At 44.1% G+C, this 21,350-nt stretch overlaps 1 protein-coding gene across 4 annotated transcripts; it reads right to left on the reverse strand.

Annotated features, from left to right (window-relative positions):
• Nucleotides 1-16: 16 nt before the first annotated feature.
• RNF146 (ring finger protein 146) lies at nucleotides 17-10,167 on the reverse strand. Of its 4 annotated transcripts, XM_068677509.1 has the most exons (4): nucleotides 10,012-10,167; nucleotides 5,350-5,506; nucleotides 3,190-3,255; nucleotides 17-1,783 (listed from the first exon to the last, which is right to left on the reverse strand). In XM_068677509.1, the coding sequence occupies exon 4, from the start codon at nucleotides 1,780-1,782 to the stop codon at nucleotides 724-726; it is 1,059 nt and encodes a 352-aa protein (XP_068533610.1). In that variant the 5' UTR covers nucleotide 1,783; nucleotides 3,190-3,255; nucleotides 5,350-5,506; nucleotides 10,012-10,167; the 3' UTR covers nucleotides 17-723. The 4 variants fall into 4 exon arrangements, with proteins under 4 accessions (XP_068533610.1, XP_068533608.1, XP_068533609.1 ...); XM_068677507.1 differs by lacking the exon at nucleotides 3,190-3,255 and having other exon boundaries at nucleotides 10,012-10,166; XM_068677508.1 differs by lacking the exons at nucleotides 3,190-3,255; nucleotides 10,012-10,167 and adding an exon at nucleotides 7,803-8,009.
• Nucleotides 10,168-21,350: the final 11,183 nt, after the last annotated feature.

A 21,350-nucleotide genomic window follows, 5' to 3' on the forward strand; every position in this document is an offset into this window, starting at 1 on the left:
AAACTGGAGACATATCTAAGATTGTTACTGGTAAAATGTAGTTTTATTAAATTATAAATTCCGTAACAAAAACGAGACAGATCAAGAAAGACCTCAAAAACAGAACTACAAGGACTAGATGGCAAAGCCCATGAAAATGCCATGAAGTGTATAGGTAAGAATTTGCAACGAAAGTTAACAGCATTTTTACATTTCCATTGAAGGAAGGTAAGTGATTGCTCTTTGTCTAGTAAAAACACGTTTTAACTCCAAACTCACATCTATTTTTTCTCACATTAAATTAAGCATCCTGCTCACACCCAACATCTTGCCTGCTCCCACATTGCTTTAGTGTTCTTTTCATACATCAATCCATGCAGAAAGTAGTAAGACACTTAATGCAACAGTCAGATAATGAAAACAATTCAAGTTGTACAGTAGATATACATTGGCCAAAAAGGGACCGAGTATCTCCAAGGGGAAGATGCTACAAAATAAACACAAGACATTTTCAAGAAAACTGGGTATTGCTAAGCAGCTTTCAAACCATTAACAGGATGACCCAGTTTCTTACACTTAGTCTTCCAGCTGAGACACGTTAAAGAGACTTAAGTTAGGCCAGATCTGGTTCTCCCCTGCACCCCACCCTCCCACCAAACACACTGCTAGGTTTGAGTGCAATGCCAATGTGGACAGAAAATTTACAGATACGGGACTGAGTTTTTCAATCGCATGGCTCCAGATTTAAACTTCAGTGACTGTGCACTGTCCATCCGGCCTTCTAGACCTTACACTTGCGTTTACCACCCCTCCCCCTGCCACTGGTCTATCCGCTCCTGACTGGTTTGCGTTGGCATTCAAGTGTCTCTGCTGGGCAGAGGATGGCTGTTGCTGGAGGTGGGCAGACACATCCTCGCTATCGCTGCTAGCATCCGATTCGGTCTCCTCCACGGAGGCGTCAGGGGCCGGCACCCTACCAGATGATGACGATTCATGGTCTTCCTCCCCCTCTCCCCTATGGCTCCTTTCGGCCATACTGTCTCCATTTATTTGCAACTGGGCAAAAGAGTCTTCTAGAGAAGCGCTTGCATCAGGCGATGGTGTTGAAGGACTCATCAGCTGACCATCGAGTGACGGCAGGGGCCTAGCAGAAACAGCTACCAGGGGCTGTACGGCTGCAGCCCCCGGGGTCGCTGTGCTGTCTGCACCATCAGCGGAGCTCTCTCTTGCCAGGTTGACAGTGTTAGCATCACAGTCCAACCTAAGCCCAGCCACTCCCTTCTTTGGAATATCTATAATGTCCCGTTTTATTTTCCTGCGGCGTCCATGCTCGTTTCTTCTATACTGAACCATATTTTCAAGATCTGCTACGTATAAAAACCCAGCGATCAGCATTTCAGTGCTCTTTTTACCTTTGGAAAAGGCATCTTCCAGCTCTCTGCTGGTACGTTCATCATACTGCCACCAACCATTTCTACCTTCATAGTACCAAGCATATTCTCCGTTGCCTCTGCTTGCTGCTTTGAGTTCTTCTGGTGATAATAAGGTTGGCTTGTCGAGAAAATCCTCTGGAATCTCCTGCCGGCAGAGTGCACATCGTTTCCCAAGCCAAGAAGCTCCCTTCACACACAGATAGCAGAAGACATGTTTACAAGGCAGACTTACTGGATGGACACACGTTTGCAGACAGATAGCACATTCAGGGACTGTCAGGGGAGGTGCTGCATTAGCACATGACTCATTTGTCTTCCTATTTGTGGGAAGCATGTTGATCGAATGATCTATTTCACCACAGCCAGCCATCCTGCAGAAGATCAAAGAGATGTAAATCAGTTTACTGTGTCAACCTAAACTGGCACCTTACCTCACCATCCACAGAATGAGACACTTGCCTTGCGTTAAGATGAGGTATCATTTATGAAGCTCAACTTCTGAAGTAAGTGATAGGTTAACACTCTGTTTTCTGAGTCAACAAACTAAGCTGAATTTTGGTAGATTTCTTTCCCCCCCCCCCAATCGCTGATCTTTAATCTTTTGTTTCATTTTTAACACAGTACCATGCCAAACTTTGGAATTTCCTGTCCTTTTCCTGAAGCAGTGCTCATCAGCTAGCTTCATGCAGCCTAAAGGTACTACAAAGCGTCCAGCCAGCCTGTTATTTTGGAGCCTCCTCAGAAAATCTGAAGAGGCTATGATTCTTTTCTCAAGAGGTGACCTACCCACAAAACAATCCATCTGTACAGTACTGGTGATCATCAGTTTGACTAGGGGATTACCAGAACAGTACTTCAGGCTAGGTTTCCATAGTACAAAATATGCCCAGCAGCAGAACCAGGCTGGAGTATTCCCACTTGCTGTTTCTTAGTCACCACAGCATACCAGCCCTCAGACAGGGCTCGTAACAACCACAGGGCTACAGGAGGAACTGGATTTGAAGACAGGTGGCTTTTTCAAAAGCTATCCTGTATTTCTCTTTCCTAAAAAACAGGTAAACTTGCTGATCTAGCTGAGGGTATCTCAAAAGGAATTGTTCCAGCCAAGCAGAAGGGGCAGTGTATCTATCACAGGAGATGAAATACGCAGCCATGATTGTTTGTGAAGTCACTGCCTGTGCCTTTTCTGGCCATGTACTATCTCTGTTATTAAACAGAAATTTTGTAAGCAACTACAATGTTACTCTAGCATTTTATAGGATTTCAATAGGCAAAATATTCTAGCCTAGACAATAAAAATGCCTGCTAGACTACATTTTACCTATGGCAATCTTTCACAGTCTTTTTCATGGTTATTTTCCTTTTATGTTCTCTTTTATTCTCATCAAAACAAACCAATAGATACCAAACGAGGGAGAAGAGTGGGCTTTGGGGGAATGGGGCCTAAAAATGTGCCTTCTTCATTTTAAATCTCCAAGGAATTTGGCAGCACGGGGCTGACACTCAGCAAAATAGCCTTTCAGTATAACTAGTCCTCTTTGCACAAACAGCAGAGAATAGTTCATCCAAAGGCATCACAGAAGGGTGGGACAGAAGGGACCATTGGAGGTCACAGGAGCCCAGATTCCAGCTCCACATGGCACTACCACCAGTATCAGATCTGATCAGTCATGGCTTTGTCTAACTGACTTTTTTGAAACCTGCAAGGATGGTGGTATCACAACCTCCCTGGACAGCCTGTTCCAGTATTAGACATATTTCTAGTAAAACACATTACCTCAAGAGAAAATCCCTCGTGTTACAGTAAAAGCCTCCACTGCTTTATACATCTTATGAACGCATGCTGGGATTAGAAAAAAAAAGATTTATGCTTCTGTGTCTATATTTATCTTTACAATAATGTATCTCTATATGCTACCCATTCCCTTTTGTTACTGTAATTTCCCCTCGAAAGAGCAATGCCTTTCTTTAATCTGATTTTTTAATCAAGTCGGGTTTTTTAAGCTCTACTGTTCATATATTTTTTTCTGAAGTGGCATATAATTGTGTCCACCTTTGTATCTGAATTTCCTTCTCTGAGATTAAGAACAAATATGCATACTAGCTCTTCAGTCAGCATGCAGATACAGACAGCATTACCACCTGGTAATTGTCTTTATTGTGCACATCTACGTGTGAGACACATTCTAAAAGTGTTGTGAACTAGTTGCTCCCTGGCAACTTCACACTTTCCAGGTTATATTTGGAAGCAGAACTTTACACCAAAACTAGGTTTTTATGACGAGAAACTTATTAGAAAAAGGAGAGAAGAAAAGCTATTCAGATTTCAGAATACCCACGAACACAAGTGAAACACTATCTCACAACAGAAGAGCTGAAAGAGAAATCCATGTATTGATTAATTTGTGCCAACCATGGCTGAGGAAAAAAGATCTGAATTTTCAAGTGTTCCCATAATGACATACTACTGAGCAGAAAGGCACAGCAGCTGAGATTTTTATTTCCATGCTACAGTTTTACAAAAGGCTTCTTTTCCCTAAATACATTTTATAAGGTTATCCTCTTCAAAGAAAAGATAAAAACAACATGACGATAAGTAACTTCTATATAATTTGTGTATAATAATTAAGAATTTGGAAGACTGCTGGGATTAAAAATGAAACCCATTTTGACAAATCAAATTCTGGTATTGTTACTATTATGAGTAAATGTATTACGCTGTATCATGAGTAAACAAAAAGCAGTGTGAGAGTTCTCATTAATATTTGAGCTGTGCTCAATATGTCACCTTTTAATTTGAAGGTTCTTTGATTCCTTACTAGATCAAGCTAATAATGCAGCATATGAACGGAAAGGAGGAATAAATGCCTTATTCTGAAAGTCTTAAAGTAATTTTTAATGAATTAGAGGAAGATAGTATTTGTAAAATTAATACAACTAGAGGAATACCCTTATCTCTAACCAAGCACTACCTGCAACATAAAACTTTTAATAAAAGACAAGCACAACTGCAGTTGCATGTGCTCAGAATGCAGGACAATTATGCATTTAAAGATTTAGATCAACTGAACTGAGGCTCTCACTTTTTGTTTCTAAAAGAACATACTAATTAATCCTTTATTGTTTATCTTTTTAAGTATCAGATCTAGTTCATAGAGTTTGTCTATAAATTAGTACTAGGGCATATATATGTAGATTTTTATTGAACAGGTAAGCCCTTTGGAAAAGAGGAAAAACATCTAGAGCTGCTATTCTGCTAAGTTATGGCTGTGGGACCACATTCATTCCAGCTTCATGGCATTAATAACTAAACAAATCTGAGCGCAGAGTATTTTCCCTGAAATTAACAGTAATATTTTATAACAAGATTTAATCAAAAAAGGATTCATATTAAAATGGTTTTCAAATACTAAGCTCTGTTTTTTGGAGAGCCGGGTTACTTTATTAATTTTGGCTAACAGGGAAAATTACATTATCGAATAAATTAAAATCAGTGACAGGTTCTAAAAATAAAATTATTTGAAGTATTTGGATCATCAGATATAAAAAAGGGAACAAGCATCTGAATGCTACATTTTAACATAAATACAGCCTAAAGCCAACTGTGAAGGAGCTGGTCTACAATCTTGGCAGATCTCACTTCTATTATCTCTCTCTTTTTTTAATTAATATTAAAACCTACATTTCATTTGGTAAGCTTAGGACGCATAGCCTAGAGTGCCTTCATCAACACACAAAGTATGGAATAGGTACTGTATAAAAACTATATGAAAATTCCCTAGGCCTTCTGGGACTCTGTCCAAAGAGCAAGTAAATTCCCATAACCCTACCCCAAAACAGCAATTTTTCGGACTCCAGGTCAAATTCCAGCTACAACTAAGCAGTTTGTCAACGAGCTGGCACATGCAAGTCCATTAACAAAACAACAGCAGCTTACTTTCTCAGAGTAATTTCTACTGACGCATGCCACAAGACTAAGATGTCCTCTCTTCAGATGGCTCCAGCTAGGATGGCAGGTCCTCTTTCCCAAGGCTGGCTCATTCCTTGTCTGTCCTGCCCAACAGTACACTGCAGCGTTTCAGCTTCTCTGCACACTAATGGAAAGCAAACAGTATCACCATTACAACAGCATTGTACGCAGGTATGAGTGAACAAAACCCAATGCCATGGTCCTGTTACAGAAAAGAAATAACTATCCTTTAATTTACTTGATGCAGACACCATCAGACATTGTTGCGTTTTTTGTAATTGCCAATTTTGCCCTACAGTTTGATGTCTATTATTCTGATGTCTAACTTATGCAAATTATCTTTTTCTAAAGTATTATAAAAGGCAATTATCTTATTATATCTGAAGTTAATGCCTCATTTCCATAAAGTAACCATGTAGACAAAATGAGAAACAAGACTAAAGTTAGGAGTATGTTACGTTTGTGCATATTTAATCTCTAGTAAATGACTTCCTGTTTTCAGAGAGTTTAACAAGCAACAACAGCATCCTAAACCTGTATCTAAAAAGAGCCATATCATATTATTCCAAAGGCCTATCCAGCTTTGTATCTTGTCTGTAAACAAGGGCTGTTTTGGGATGTTTGAGGAGAAAACAATGCATGCAGACAGGTGATTTCCCTAGGTCCTGTCCACATTTCAAACAGTCTGCAGCTTACGGCCCTCTTTATGAAGTACCAAGCACTTCTGAGGTTCAATCCTGAAACAAATACGTGTGATCTCTGAAAAAGAGGACAAGGGTGCAGTTCAGGCTCCGCAACTCTGAGGTAACATGCCCCTCTTCAGGCTACCAGTTAATGTCAGCCAAAATACATTTTGCAGTATGTCACCAGCCAGAATTTGAACCAATTCATTTCACAAATACAGAACAGTCACTAGAAAACAGTGTCTTAACAATTACCTAAATAACTCTACAGTAGGCAGGTAGGAATTTGCAAACTGGGCGAGAGCAGGGAGACCACCAAGATTTCACTGTCTTGTTCTCAAGCTCTAAACAGGAAGGTCTCGACCTGAAAGAGCCACCCTTAGTTACAGAAAGTATTTTGGGAATCGTATGTAGAAAGACTGGTGAGCCATACAGCTGTATCTTCCTCTCTTCTGGGCTGTAGCTTTCAAGATGTTTCTCAGGCATTTTGAATTACAATTTTCAGTTGCTGCAAAATATCTTACACTTACGAATGCTTTGAAGCAGACCCAAGAATGTCACGTATTTGATTTCAATTTGCTCAAGGAAAGAATCATTTTGGTGTAAACATGGTGCAGATCAGATTTATGCACAGACTAGAGCAAAGTCAAGGAGTGGTAAGTCTCAGAAAGAACATGGAGCATTTAGTATTACGGTGTTCTGTGCTATGGTCCATCAAATGACTGAACATTTATCACGAATAATATCAGATTGAAATGTTCAGATGACTCCAGTGTAAGATAAATTACTCAAACGTGTTATTTTCCTTATAGCTGAGCTCCATGTAGCATTCAGTCCAGCTATTTTTAGCAAACGTTCAAAAGGAAAAATGCAAAAATGAACATGCCTATCTACTTGTCCTAGCACCCCTTCAAAAGGGAGATGCTTCTCCCCTCATCAATCCAGCAACTTCCCCTTTCTTCACACATTAATCTGAAATGGAGAGCTGCAATCACACTGAAATTTTGGCTCTACTAATCCACTCACACCAAATACCGTGTTTGCTATGATCAAAGAGATGGTTGCAATGAGCTCGATGCTGTGGGTGTGGTGCCCAGCCCTTCAGCTCAGACCCTGGCTTTCTATTCCTTCTGCAGGTTTTATCTGCTACCTCCTCTAATCCACTGTCAGAGGTGGAGCATTCTAAGACCAAATGTTACGTGGAGATGGGAGAAGGACGCTGGGTCAGCTCTGACAGATTTCCTATTAAAAAAAAATGTACGCACATATACGATGCATGTAATTATACTGGGAAGAATCCAATTAGGGCATAATTATGGGATTATGGTAAGGCAACTTTCTAAATGCTGCACAGCTCTTAAAAAGAACTAGTTCACAAACTGATTTCAGGTAACCTCTACTCTTCATTACGTTGTTATTTATGTAATAAGCCAGTCATGAAAACTATACAAAACGGGATAAAAGACGCTGGTGGTTACACACACCCTTTCCCGGACTCTGCTCCTTTGAAGTTAAGTGGCTATGAGCCATGTTCTCTACGTAGCAATTAACTGCCTACGTTAGACGAGCACCTTGTACGGGGAGTTAACGCTAACTGTGGCAACCTCCAAGAGTCCCTTCCCCATTGACTAAACCCACACGTCCCATCACACGTGGATTTTGAAACGTGCATTCAGCACGCAATGGATGAAGGACAATCCCACCGCCCAGGAGCAAGGGCTTCGACCTGGCACCGACCTGGCATCAGCAGCTGGCCAGCAGCTCCTCCCACGCTGAGGCTCAGGCGGTGTCTGCTCTTTGTTCCCTTGGAAGTCTCCAGGGACGCTTGCTGGGAGAAGTTGTGCCAGCCTCTTCCATGCAGCTTTATGACTCCAAAGTGGCTGACCTCCTACCTGAGCTACCATCCAATAGTGACCCCAGGTCTTCTTTGAGAAAAACGTCGAGCTTTTACTAAACCAAGACGGAACAAAACCTTTCTTGTCAGTTAACTGCTAGCCATCAGGTTCCCAGTAACCTATCAGAGCCCAAACTACTTTTTTTTTTCCCCCCATTTTTCTTTTGCTTTGGAGACCACAGCAAAAAGAAAAACAGCAACAATAACTTAAAAAAAAAAAAAAAAGTATCCCAGAAATGCACATATTTAAGAAGCCAGCTCCTGAATGTAAATGTGGTGTTACCTACAGCCTTATTTAAATCCTGCCTCAAATGATAAATTCTGCAGCACTCTGCAGATTACTTAGAATAGTTACCACAAGGTAATCCTTTGTGTCCCTGTATGCTGAAAAATCAACGGGTGCAGCACTACAAAATGAAAACAGTAAATGCTTTTATGTAGTTTAGTACTTGACTGTTTCCATCAAGCTCCCTATCTCATACCTCGATTCCTGGGGGAGGCGGGGTGGAAAGAGGTGGAAGCAGGGGATAGAACTCTGTCCCTCCCTACCAGCCACCATCAGCCAAACACTGGGGAAAGAAAGAAGGGACGATTTTTGCCTTTTTTTTTTTTTTTAATAAGGTGAGGGAAAAAAACTCATTCTCCCAGCTGATGGCCTGTTATTGTCAACGTAGTGTCAGCTAAAGGTACAGAGCCTGTCAGATATTTTTCAAACCATCACCAGGCAATGCACAGCAGATAAATAACCTGTCTACTGTTCACAGTGACTTCTCTGTACCTCTTTCTCAGAGTATCTCTGGGAAATTAGAGATGTCATGAGGGCTCAACTTCCCTGTCATCCCTTATGCAGTGCCATTACACATTAATTAAAAAAAAAAAAAACACAACACACCTTGTATAGATTTAGAAGTAAACCACAGAAAAATAGTCAAGTGCAGAACAGTCAACCATTTTGCTATTGAACTGCTGCATATTTATTCAAAGTGAGTTTCTTGTCCTATGCTACAATTGGAGAACTTCATTTGAAATAAATATTTCATTTTATTTAAGAGAGCAAAATATTAGCTTCTTTCTCAAACGAAACGATAGTGTCAAAGCTGCCGTAGGGAAACAAAGCAATGGGTTCATCTGAAGTTATCAATGCTTTGGAAACACAAAGTAAGCGCAGGAACATCTCTAAACAGAGAGAGATTAACATGCACAGAAGAAGGAGGGGGGAAAAATCAATTCCAATAAAGGTTTTTTCTTCCACCATTTCCAAGAGCCCACCATTCAAACTCCCTTGAAACCCTGCAGTTCCATCCCTCTCGGCAAATGACAGCGGCATGACTGACACCCCAACTGCTGCAGCGGGTTTGGGAGGAAACAAAAAGAACTTTTTCCTTTCTCCCCGCACAGATTCCGCACTGTGGGGATTTAAACAATCGGCACTTTGATTCCCTCGGACAGCAACCACAGCATCAGCCGCACGGCGCTGCCAAGCGGGCTCTGGCCAGCACAGGGGATTTGAGATTAACTCAAAGCGGCCAAATCGATCCCAGGGCTTCGTAGCGGGCGCTGGGCGCTGTCACGGCAGGTCGCTTTTGGCGATGCGTTTTGGGAGGCACTTCAAGGCCTGTTTCCAGCAGTGCCCTGCGGTAGGGGAGGCTGCGTTTCTCCTACCACAGACCCGACAAAGGCACAACTTTTCGCAGCGCCCTCCCCTTGCGATCACCGGGGGCACGGTTCACCGCACAGGACCGCGGGCTGGGCTCACAGCGAAGCGGCACCGGCGAGGGGCCGCGCAGGGCCCGCACCGCCACCGCCGCCTCCCCGGGCCCCGCCGCCGGCCGCCGCCTCCCTCCCCACGGCGCTGCCGGGCACGGGGGGAGCCCCGCCGGCACCCCGGGGCCTGCCCTTTTGTTCCGGGCCTCGCACAGCCCGGCCCCGCCGCGGGGAGGAGGTGGGAAGTGGGGAGGGGGGGGGAGCGCGGCCGTTGGTAACCGTTGGTGATCGTTGGTGACCGTTGGAGCCCCCCTCTCCCCCCCCCGGGTGCCGCCGCCGGGGACTCACCCGCAGGGTCGGGTCGGGCCGGGCCCGGCGCGCGCCGCTCCGCCACCTGCCGCCGCCGCGGGACGCGCCGACGTCACGAGCGGGGAGGGAGCGGGGGGGAGGCGCTGCCGCGCCACCGTGACGCCACCGGGAGGGAGGGGCCTAAGGGGAGGCGAGGGGAGAAGAGGGGAGGGGCGCGCGCGCCGGTGGCGTCACGGGGCGGGGGGGGGGGGGGCACGGGCACGCCCCCCCCTCCCAGCCCGAGGAGGTGTCATGGCGGCGGGGCTGGGTCCTGCCTGTGACCAGCCACGCAGTCGTTAGGGCTGGAAAAGACCCCCCGAGAGCGTCTGGTCCAAGCCCACCACCGCCGGTGTCACTCACAAACACACGTCCCTAAGCACCGCGTCCCTAAGTACCACATTTCTAAGCACCGCGTCCCTAAGCACCACGTCCCTAAGCACCATGTCTCTAAGCACCATGTCCCTAAGCACCACGTCCAGCCTTCCCCCAAGTCGCAGCCCAGCTCTGCCCCGAGGAGGGCTGGATGCTCCTCTGGCCTCCTGCCTCTGGGACAGGACCCGGGTGTAGCTGGGGGCTGGGCTGACCCAAAACTGGAGCTGCTGCCTTGGAGGCAGCGTAGGGGAAGGAGATGTGTGTTTTCTGCGGCCAGCAGAGACTATTGAAAGGTACACTGTGTTCTTGTCAACAGCAGATGAATAAACCATGGTGTGAAACAATAATCCATTCATCACTTCAGATGGAACCATAGAAACATTAAGGCTAGAAAAGACCTTCAAGATCATCTGGCCCAACCATCACCCTACTGCCAACGTCACCCACTAAACCATGTCCCTATGCACCAGGCCCAACCTTCCCTTGGCTACAAAGATGGTGAAGGGCCTAGAGGGGAAGACGTATGAGAAGAGGCCGAGATCACTTGGCCTGTTCAGCCTGGAGAAGAGGAGGCTGAGAGGAGACCACATCGCAGCATACAGCTTCCTCACGAGGGGCAGTGGAGGGGCAGGCACTGACCTGTTCTCTTTAGTGACCAGCGATAGGACCCGAGGGAATGGTGTCAAACTGCAACAGGGAAGGTTCAGGCTGGATATCAGGAAGAGGTTCTTCACCAAGAGAGTTGTTGCACGCTGGAACAGGCTCCCAGGGCTGTAGTCACAGCACCAAGCCTCAGAGTTTAAGGAGCATTTGAACTGTGAACTTAGTCATATGGTATGAACTTGTGGGTAGACCTGTGTGCAGCCAGGAGTTGGACTCAATGGTCCTTGTGGGTCCCTTCCAGCTCGGGATGTTCTATGATTCTATGATTTCCTTCAACACCCCCAGGGACGGTGACTTGACTGCTTCCCTGGGCAACCCGTTCCAATGCCTGACTACTCTTTCCAAGAAGAAATGTCTCCTAGTTGTTTTAACTGTTGAAGAGTAGTGCTCATTGTTCAATTCTTTGTTTTAATTGTTGAAGAGTAGGGGAATGACATTTTCCTTTTTTCACTCACAAGGGACATCGCCTAACTGCCAGTGCATTTCAACTATGATGGAGAGAGGCTTAGCAGCTACATCAGCCAATTCCCTCAGGACTCTGGGATTCATGTCATCAGGTCCCATAGACTTGTACCTGTTCAAATTCATCTGGTGGTCTTGAACCTGCTCTTCACTTACAGTGGGTGGGACTTTGATCCACCAACCTCCATCTATGGGTTCAGGGAAATGAAAGACTTGGGAAGCCCGTCTACCAGTGCAGACAGAGGCAAAGAAATTGTTGAGTTCTCAGCCTTCTCCATGTCTGTCATTGTCAATTACTCAGGTATAGAAACTCGCTCCTAATATAAGAAATTAGCCACCTATTTTTAGGTACTATTTTTACCCCTCAGTCTATTTTCACAAATGTTAAAGGAGCATGGTGGCCCTCAGGGACTCCTCCTGTCACCCCAGCACAGCAGCCCAAAAGAAGCTGGCTCCTCTCTCATGCTCTTCCTCAAGGCTCTGTACAGAAGGGATGCCACCTCTTGCACAAGGGCTGGGGGATAGGAAAGAAGCACTCACACAACCCCTGAGAATTGGCAACAGAGTTGTTAATTGCCGGGACATCTTGCAGGTAAGCCTGCAGGACGTCTGTGGTGTTTGGCAGGTCCAAGCTAATGCTTGTGATGGAGCCTGTGTGACGAGTAGGGAGCTCTCCAGGCAGTGCTGCGATGCTGTTGGTGGGCTCAGATGACAGAGAGTGAAGACATGCCGGGGTAGCCACAGGTCTGATCTGGCCAAGGTGAATCCACTTGCATTGGTTCCTCCACATCTGCTGGTGGATCCACCTGCATGGGCCCCACAGTGTTTGGCAGAAGGACAAGCCACTCCTTGCCTGGGACTGCCCAAATGGGATGCCTTCCATCCAGAATGTTTTCAGGCCAGGGTGCCGAACCAGGGGGTCACCCAGTTCCACCCCCAGGTCCCATGCCACTGTCCGGCTGATTTCCATCTGTGAGTTTGATGCTGCCGTCTGCTTTACAGCCACAGCTGGGTCCCACACTGTGTTCTGGACTATGGGCAGGCCTCTGCTCCCTGTGGCTGTCTGCCTGACGCTCCTGCCTTCACCCCACACCTCTGTTGTGCCACTGGGAAGGCCCAGGCCCCCTATCGCTGTGTGGTTGAGGGGGCAGCCTGTTCCCCATGTCGTTGCAGTGCCAGTGGTACCACCTCTAAGTGTCTGTGGGCTGTGTGCCAGAGGTACCTCAGGCACTGGTGTCAGTTGTGCCACAGGTGCTACCCCTCTGCCCATGACACTTCTCATTAGGTGCCTTCATTCTCGGTGCTTCCTTGGACTGCATTGCTGTCCCCTCACACCGAGGAGGCTTGCCTCTCACCTTACTGCTTCTGGACTTCTTCCTGCCACACAAGCTGGCTGTCAGAGTGCCTAGAAGCTCAGCGAGTGGTGGGCCAGCTGCAGGGGTCCTGGTTTACAGGACCTGGAGCAGGGGTGGGGCAGTGGTGGCCACTGTGAGCTCAGTAAGCCTCTCTGATGGAGTGGCCCACACATGGCCAAAGGCAGCTGTGTTGGGAGTGGCCTGGAAGATGCCCTCACATGGACAAGGAGGAGGGTTAGGGGGGGCTGAGGGCCCCTTTTCTGAGGCTGGCTCCACCGGGCCATTTGGCTTGCCAGAGAGAAAGACTGCCCCTTGGCCACAGGGACTGCCCTCCACCTCCCATCCTGTGCCCTGAGTTTATTTTTAACATTTTTTTAGATAATTTCATTCTATTCTTTACGGAAAAGAACAAAAGTGAGGTGCAGCAATAGGACTCGAGGCAATGGTGTCAAGCTGCGACAAGGGAGGTTTAGGCTGGACATCAGAAAGAGGTTCTTCACTGAGAGGTGTGCTGTCGCGCACTGGAATAGACTCCCCAGCTATGTAGTCACGGCACCTAGCCTGTCAGAATTCAAGAAGTGTTTGGACCGTGCACTTAGTCATATGGTCTGAATTTTTGGGTAGACCTGTGTGGAGCCAGGAGTTGGAGTTGATGATACTAGGAAGAGAGGCCAAACGCATCAGAGTACTCATTCCACATAAATACAAAACTAAATCTTTCAGCGTAACTAAATGAGCAAATTGTCTCATCAAATGCTTGCTAGGCCTAGAAGTGTTGTCAGCTGCACTTTTTCGTGTTTTAACACACAGAAATCAGAGGTATCAGAGAACACAGGATATCACAGATCTAATGCTGAATTCTAAATTTAATCAGTAATGATAAAACAAAAACATTTGGTTAAGCTGCTGAGTTATTTATAAAAGCCTAGAATGGCCTGGCTGTAATTCATACTGTTTTTAGGAAATGTGACATGATTGCATCTAAGGACAAACATCCATGTGGCAACCTGGCATTTGTGTCCTGGTAACAGGGAATGCTGAGAAGGTGGAGATAGTGAATGCCTTCTTTGCTTCAGTCTTTGCTTCAAAGACTCCCCCTTGGGACTCCTGGACTACTGTGACTAGTGGTGTTCCCCAGGGGTCAGTGCTGGGTCCGGTCTTGTTCAACATCTTCATTGACGACCTTGATGAAGGAATAGTGTCCACCCTCAGCAAGTATGCTGATGACACAAAGCTGGGAGGAGTGACCAACACACCAGAGGGCTGTGCTACCATTCAGCGAGACGTGGACAGGCTGGAGAGATGGGTAGGAAGAAACCAAATGAGGTTTAACAAGAGCAAGTGTAGAGTCCTGCACCTGTGAAGGAACAGCCGCATGTATCAGTACAGGCTGGGGGACGACCTGCTGGAGAGGAGCTCTGAGGAGAAGGACCTGGGGGTCCTGGTGGACAACAGGTTGACCATGAGCCAGCACTGTGCCCTTGTGGCCAAGAAGGCCAACAGGATCCTGGTATGCATTAAAAGGAGCGTGGCCAGCAGGTCAAGGGAGGTGATCCTCCCTCTCTACTCTGCCCTGGTCAGGCGTCACCTGGAGTACTGTGTCCTCTTCTAGGCTCCCCGGTACAAGAAAGACAAGTATCTCCTGGAAAGAGTCCAGCGGAGGGCCACAAATATTATATGGGGCCTAGAGCATCTTCCCTGTGAGGAAAGGTTGAGAGACCTGGGTCTGTTCAGCCTTGAGAAAAGAAGACTGAGAGGGGATCTTACCAATGTTTATAAATACTTGAAGTGTGGGAGACAGAGGGATTTGGCCAACCTCTTTTCAGTGGTCTGTGGGGACAGGACAAGGGGCAATGGCCACAAGATGGAGCACAGGAAGTTCCGCACCAACATGCGAAAGAACTTCTTCATGGTGAGGGTGACGGAGCACTGGAACAGGTTGCCCACAAAGGTTGTGGAGTCTCCCCTGGACATATTCAAGGCCCGTTTGGACGCCTACCTGGGCAGCCTGCTCTAGGGAACTTGCTTTGGCAGGGAGGTTGGACACAATGCTCTCCTGAGATCCCTTCCAACCCCTACAATTCTGTGATTCTGTGATTCCGTAACCTATCCTGCTATTTAGAAAGGTCTTTTTGGTGCTGGGCCAAACAATAGAGATTATAAAAAAGGAAAAGTCCTTTACTGGCAGTGAGTTTGTTCATCAGCAGTAGGCTTAATCCTGTACCAAACCAGACCTTGATCCTGTGGAAGTTATTGAGGCCAAATTCATGTTGGTTTCAGTTGAAATCTGACCTGAATAAGGAAAGCAAGTCAGGGTTCTCGGGGGATATAGGAACTTAAAGCACAGCTACTGTCATCGCATACAGCTTCATAAGAGAAGCAGCACCTTGGAAAACTATATTTAGGGGGGAAAAAAAATCCCTGCCTGTGTTCAGGAGGTTTGTGACAGTTTACTGCAGATCGACTGAGAAAATGTACTAGTGAATGCACAATTTTATTTTCCACTCCATGAATGGCAGTTAAAGGCAATAGCAGATTGTGCCAAAGCTGGTAACCAAAGACTTTTAAATGTGTTACACCTCACTGGACTAAAGGAATAAGGAACACAAAAGTATCTAGTTGAAGAGTTTGGAATAAGGGGATAAGAAATGATCTGCTTAAGATCTAGTAAGATTATACCTTCTAAAATGTTACCTACACTATTATCAGTCCTTAGTACCAGCTTTTATGTCAGTCAGAGTGCAGATGGTATCTTTTTCTGTGCTAGTGCCTTTGGCATGGACACATCCCATCTACTCCAGTGATGGTTTCCTTAATGCATATTAGTTCGTATCTGTTTGTTATAACACATGAAAACACTTCAGTTCTGCCTTTCTACATCTGCTTCCTTCACAGTTCTGTTCTCCCAAACGTGTCTCTTTGTTGTTACCATTGTCTACAGTGTCATCAATCTGGAATTGATGTCTGATGCTTGCCACTAAATTATTAATGAATACAGTGGCTTGAAAAGTAGATTCACCAGATTAGTCTTTAAAAGACACTGCTTCCTCTGGTAAGTGTCTACACGCCATTAATATTTGCTGCTGCTTTGACAATGGAGAATTATTAATCCATATTTCAGTGATTCCATTTATAAAAATTTGCTTCTGGTTCTTCAAATGTACTTGATACTATATAAACCTTTGCAGATATACCAATGTCTCACATTTACCAAGAGCTTGACCCTTGCTGCACTTGGCACAGTTAGAGAGAGATGGTAGAAAGCATTCTTCTCCTGCTGTGGTTTTGAGACAGTTTATATCAAAGCAGATTTGGGAACCTCAGAGTAGCTGTAAGTTATTCTAGCACTAAAGGAGTAGATGACGTATGGTATCATGTCCCCCTGTCCACACCCCTGCACCTTCAGCAAATCCTCTGTACAGAACAGAAGCTGTGAAGACTCAGAAGCTGTGCCACTCAAGTGACAGTGAACCCTGGGCTCTTTGCTAGCGGCCAGAGGATGGGTTGAGGGTTGAATTCCAAAACACAACTATATTAAAAACAAATGCTGATTGCATTTTGAGGACAATTCTGTTCTATGAAGCCCTGTTGCTTATCACTCACTGCACTCCTTTCCTCTAAACTCTTGCAGAGCGTGGGATCATATTGCTGCGCAATATGGAAATCCAACTACTTTACCTTGTGTATTTTTTGTGTTTTGCTTACATAATGTAGAAATGTAGCAATGCCTGGCAACTACACTGCTATTTCATACGTTTGGAAGGATTGCGTTGTTTAGTCATGGGAGCATTCCCATTTTGCTTAAAAAAAAGAATGTTGCATGATGCTGAGGAGCAGAAATGGGAGAAACTGAGGGTGAGTTTCATTTCTCAGTTCTCCTGCCTTGTGATTCTCAGTGGATCTGTACCCATTCTGTCTGCAGACTCCCAGGGAGAGATCCAGATTGTTTTGCTTTCATTTAATAGCAATAAAAAAAATCTACACAGCATACAAAAATTTATTTTATTGTCCCATTTGGCAGGCAAGGTAAAATTTTCTTCCACCAAGTAAACGTTGACTTTTTCCATTACCCCATCTGTCAGAATCCGATCACAGTATATGTTGCTGTTGAATTGAAATCGTCCGTATGGTGATGCAGACAAGCAGAAAAAAACAAATAAACAAACAAAAATGACAACAAAACAGCTACTGCCCTATAATTCAGTGTATTTAAATCCTTTAGTTTTCCATGCAGAGAGATTCCAGGACCAAAATCTGCTTTTCCCAGTAGTGAATCTTGTATCCTAGTCTCAAGACCACTAAGAACTCTTTCTCTTTGACTTCCTTCCCATCAACAGAGAATATTAATCTAGTATTTTAAAAAAATGATCTTCAAAATAATGAAGTTTTTTTTAAAAAATAACAAAATTAGACTTTGAGTTTCTTTTAAGTTTGGCCCCTGAGTTTTACACCTTTTTAAAATGTATTTCTGTAGTTATAAAAATGACTGTTTTTACTTTAGTTGAAGCTGAGATTCTCATATAGTCAGACATCTTCAGAAGTTACATCTTCTTGAAAACTAGCTGGCGTCACAAGATTTTTGATAGAAAATCTATTAGAGATAGCACTATCATGACTACATTTTGTTTTAATGGAAGGAAAGCAAAATATCTAAAATATGTTGTTGTCATCTTTCGTTCAAAGAATAATGAATTAGAAATTGCAGTTTCCTTTTGTATCACTAGATGGTATATGGTAACTGTAGGGAAGCTGAGCTCTTCGAAACAATGTTGATTAAATATAGGTACTGCTGCTTTCTCTCCGGATCCAGCTAATGCACTGAGCAGACTCCTGGCTTGTAGAGAAAGCACATGCAAAAGTATTCCTGACAATGCAAACTAGTAGTTACACCAAAACCCTGGTCCTAGTGCAGTCAGTGGCAAAAACTGTCTGAGTGGTTCTGTGCAGATGTTTTCTGGGAAAGTACATGCTACATAGGTCTTTATCGTAGGGTTATATTTGGAAAGAGGAACTCTCTATTGAAATGCTTGAAAACATCCATGCTTCCTTGGAAAGTTAGCAAAATCTTTGAACTTCATGTATCGACCCCTCTGAACTACCTGCTGGTGAGCTCTCAATAGCTGTTACAGTCCTTAAAAAGACAGAATAAATGGAAATATAGGCTTGTGATTTTATTTATGACTCTATGACTTACCGTATAATTGCTACGCAAGCAGCTAGTTTCACACTACAGGATACATTATTCTTTTTACAGGCAATATTTTTGAATGCTACAATAACACAATCAAAACAGCATCTCCTATAAAAATATAAAAGAAAAAAAATGGATAGAACGTGAACATAGATGAAGCAAGAAAATAATAGAACAAACAAGCAAAGAACAGCCAAAGCAAACTCCATAATTACTTTTTTTTTTTTTTTCTTGAAATTGTAAGAGGTTGAATGTGAATTTTAGCATCTTGAGAAAAATTCAGCTTCTGAACCCTTTAAAGGCTGACATGATTCAAGAAAGCTTCCTTGCCTGAGCTCATGTTAGGAGCTGATAACAGTGCAACCTTAGGACATAAAAGTGCTCCAGCAAATAAGACGGCAGCTAACAAACACCCCAGCATTTTGATTTATAAGTGAAGTAGTTTTCCTACTATTCTATAAAAGAACCAAGAGCATTTTATGCCATTCTGTTCAGTTCAAGAACAGTTCAATAGCTTAAATGGAACCATTTCCAATTACAATAATGATATTTCAGCCTGAAAGATTTTGATTAAAAATTAAAATGTCTCTGGATGAATCTGTCCTCTGGGCTTTACATGTGTGAAAAGGGCCCCATGGGCAAGATCTATGGACACTATTCTGCAGTTAAATCTTGCTTCTCTTGTTCCACATAGGAGTCAACATTTTCTTAGTGCTTTTTAGAAAAAAAAATAAATAGAAATGCCTAGTTTTCAGAGGCTATGTTGTGTGGTCATTTTTTCTTTTGTTTTGCTTAGGCTCTGTGACTTATTGGGTGAGACCCTTTCATTATGACGGGCAGTATCATCTGAACCTCTCATGTCAGTTTCTCACAATGTCACCAGTTTCCACAGCAGCATTAAGCATTCTGGGGAAGGACTCGCTGTGCTGAGGCTAGGAACACTCAGCTGTGGGGGGAAAGAGAGGCAGGAACCAGGTCTCAGGAGGGGTGGGAGTGCAGAGTGGGGCCATGCTGTGTTATGGTTGATCCCCCAGCACTGTACCAAGAAGGTGAAAAAGGAGAGTCCCTGGACAGTCAGTGTCATCTTCCATTACAAACTCTGCAGTGGAACAGGAGTCCCCTAAAAGCAGGTTTCAGTTTCCAGCCTCAGGGAACAGACCAATTTTTAACTTAAAACTGGCAACAAAATACGTGTTCTGAAGACATACATAGAGCTGTGGTACAGAAAAGTGAAAGAAAGTAGTTATGGCCACAACAGCTAGCTATGTAGTGTGACAGCATCTCTTTGTTTCTTGAGGAAAGAATAACAATACAGTGCAAAGAACATAACTGGGGTAAGTGTTCTTCTTTGAAGTCCAGTCTCTCTTTGTACACTCAGATCTTGTAGCGAGATACATACGATGGCTGATATTACAGAAAATGCAGGATTAGTTCAGACTTGTAATGCATTTCTCAGATAGGCAATTGATAGAGTTCTGCTATGCAGGAATACTTCTTAATGCCATTTGAATCTTTAAATGTCAATAATGTTAACTAAATAAATGTCTGTAAGAAGGAGTGTCTTTTTATGTGGCTTCACCAGTCTTTTCTCCATAAAGAAGGGAAAGAAGACAGAGTTGTTATGACAAAATCTGAGTAGGAAATGAATCTCAATTAGTACTTAAAATAATCCCACCACTTTAGATGTTATAATTGCAATTTTAGTGACTACCACCTCTGTGAGCTGCACAAGGTGGAACTGTTAACACAAGGATGATGTTGAAGACAGAAGCTATGCAGTATCACCTGCTTTTACATTTATTTTATAAAGCATTCTCAGAAAGTAGGATAGCCAAGAAAAGAACATTTCTTGGTGGCACAAACTCTGAACTGACAGGGTTTCACAGAGGACTTGAGACATGAATTGATCAGCAGTGATGCATTGCCTGTTCTAATTTAGTATTTAATTAACAAATTAGTGAAGGGAAACAGCATCCATAAGCACTGATAATGGGATGTTCAGCATAGCTTGCAAAGTAACCATTTGAATATTAAGAAAGAATAAAGTTAAAGGCTCATCACACAGCTCCAACCCAGTACTTCCACACAACCTTATATTTATGTTTGCAAATAGTCTCAGTACATCCATCAGGATAGACTGCCCAAGTGAATAGCCACGTGTTTTGCTGCCTGCTGCCTTGCAATCTCCTTACACTGTTCCAAGCCACATACGAAGGTTTTGTGCCTTCCCCTTCCTATAGGAGGGAACAAGAAAGGGTTTGGAAACAAGAGAGAGCTTTAAACCCTGTGTATATCTTCCCTAGGGGGAGGAGAAGGACAAGTCTACATCCTGGCTGAAATCTCCAACAAACTGGTTTTAACACAGCATGAGCAGGCTCCCCTGCTAGCACTGTTCACCAGGAAGGGGTACTCCAGTAGAAGATAAATGACTTGCAATCTCAAGTGAAGGGAGGCATTTTCTGCAGCTCAGAGTGCAACATCCTTTCATGCTTTATGCTCAGTGCCTTAAAGTCAGCCACTTCCTGCTCATCACGATAGCTCTTGTAGTGCTAAATGTTCTGGTGGAGTGAGTCAGCTCTGTGGATTTCATAGGGTGACAAAAATCAGCTGTAGCATCACTGTGTTCCCTTGCTGAACCCAAAGGAGGAGGGTAGAAAGAATAAAGTACAGTGCAGGGAAGAAAAGTTCTCAGAAGTATCACAGTGCCTTTGGGACTACAGCTTTCCAATATCTGCTCTGGCATCAGCTTTACCAAAACAGTAGCCAATTTAGCTTTCTGTGAGGTGGCTTAAAATACTTACCTGTCTCACTGGGGCCTTGTGAAGGTTCGTTAGTTAAAAACCTTTGCAGATGGAAAGTGCAAAATGGGTGCATTCTGCTGATGCCATAATCCTCTCCAGGCTTCAAAGCATCGTCAGGAGACCTTCTGAGGAAAGCAGTTGTTTCTCAGCCATGGATACTTGCCATGTATATTTCACTATGTTTTCTTGAGTTTGTAACTGCTTGGATTTTGTTTGCTGCATATTTCTGTTCAGTTTGTTTGCTAGAATCTCAGGATGAAATACATTTGTTCAGTTTGTGGTGATGCTCCTCTGGGGATTGCTACACCTGAGACAGCCTTTGTGTACATCAGTTCATAATTATTGGTCTCATGAGAAGTAAAGTGAGATAAACTGTTCTGTGGCAGGACTTCTTGAATTAGATCTCGTGGTGCATCTGGAATATTAGCTTGGAAATTGCTTGTGGTTTTAGGTCCGTTTTAATAACTCTGAAAAGCTTCTGATGCATCAATGCAT

Source organism: Anas acuta, chromosome 3 (genome assembly GCF_963932015.1).
Source record: "Anas acuta chromosome 3, bAnaAcu1.1, whole genome shotgun sequence".
In the NCBI taxonomy this organism is placed as follows: Eukaryota; Metazoa; Chordata; class Aves; order Anseriformes; family Anatidae; genus Anas; species Anas acuta.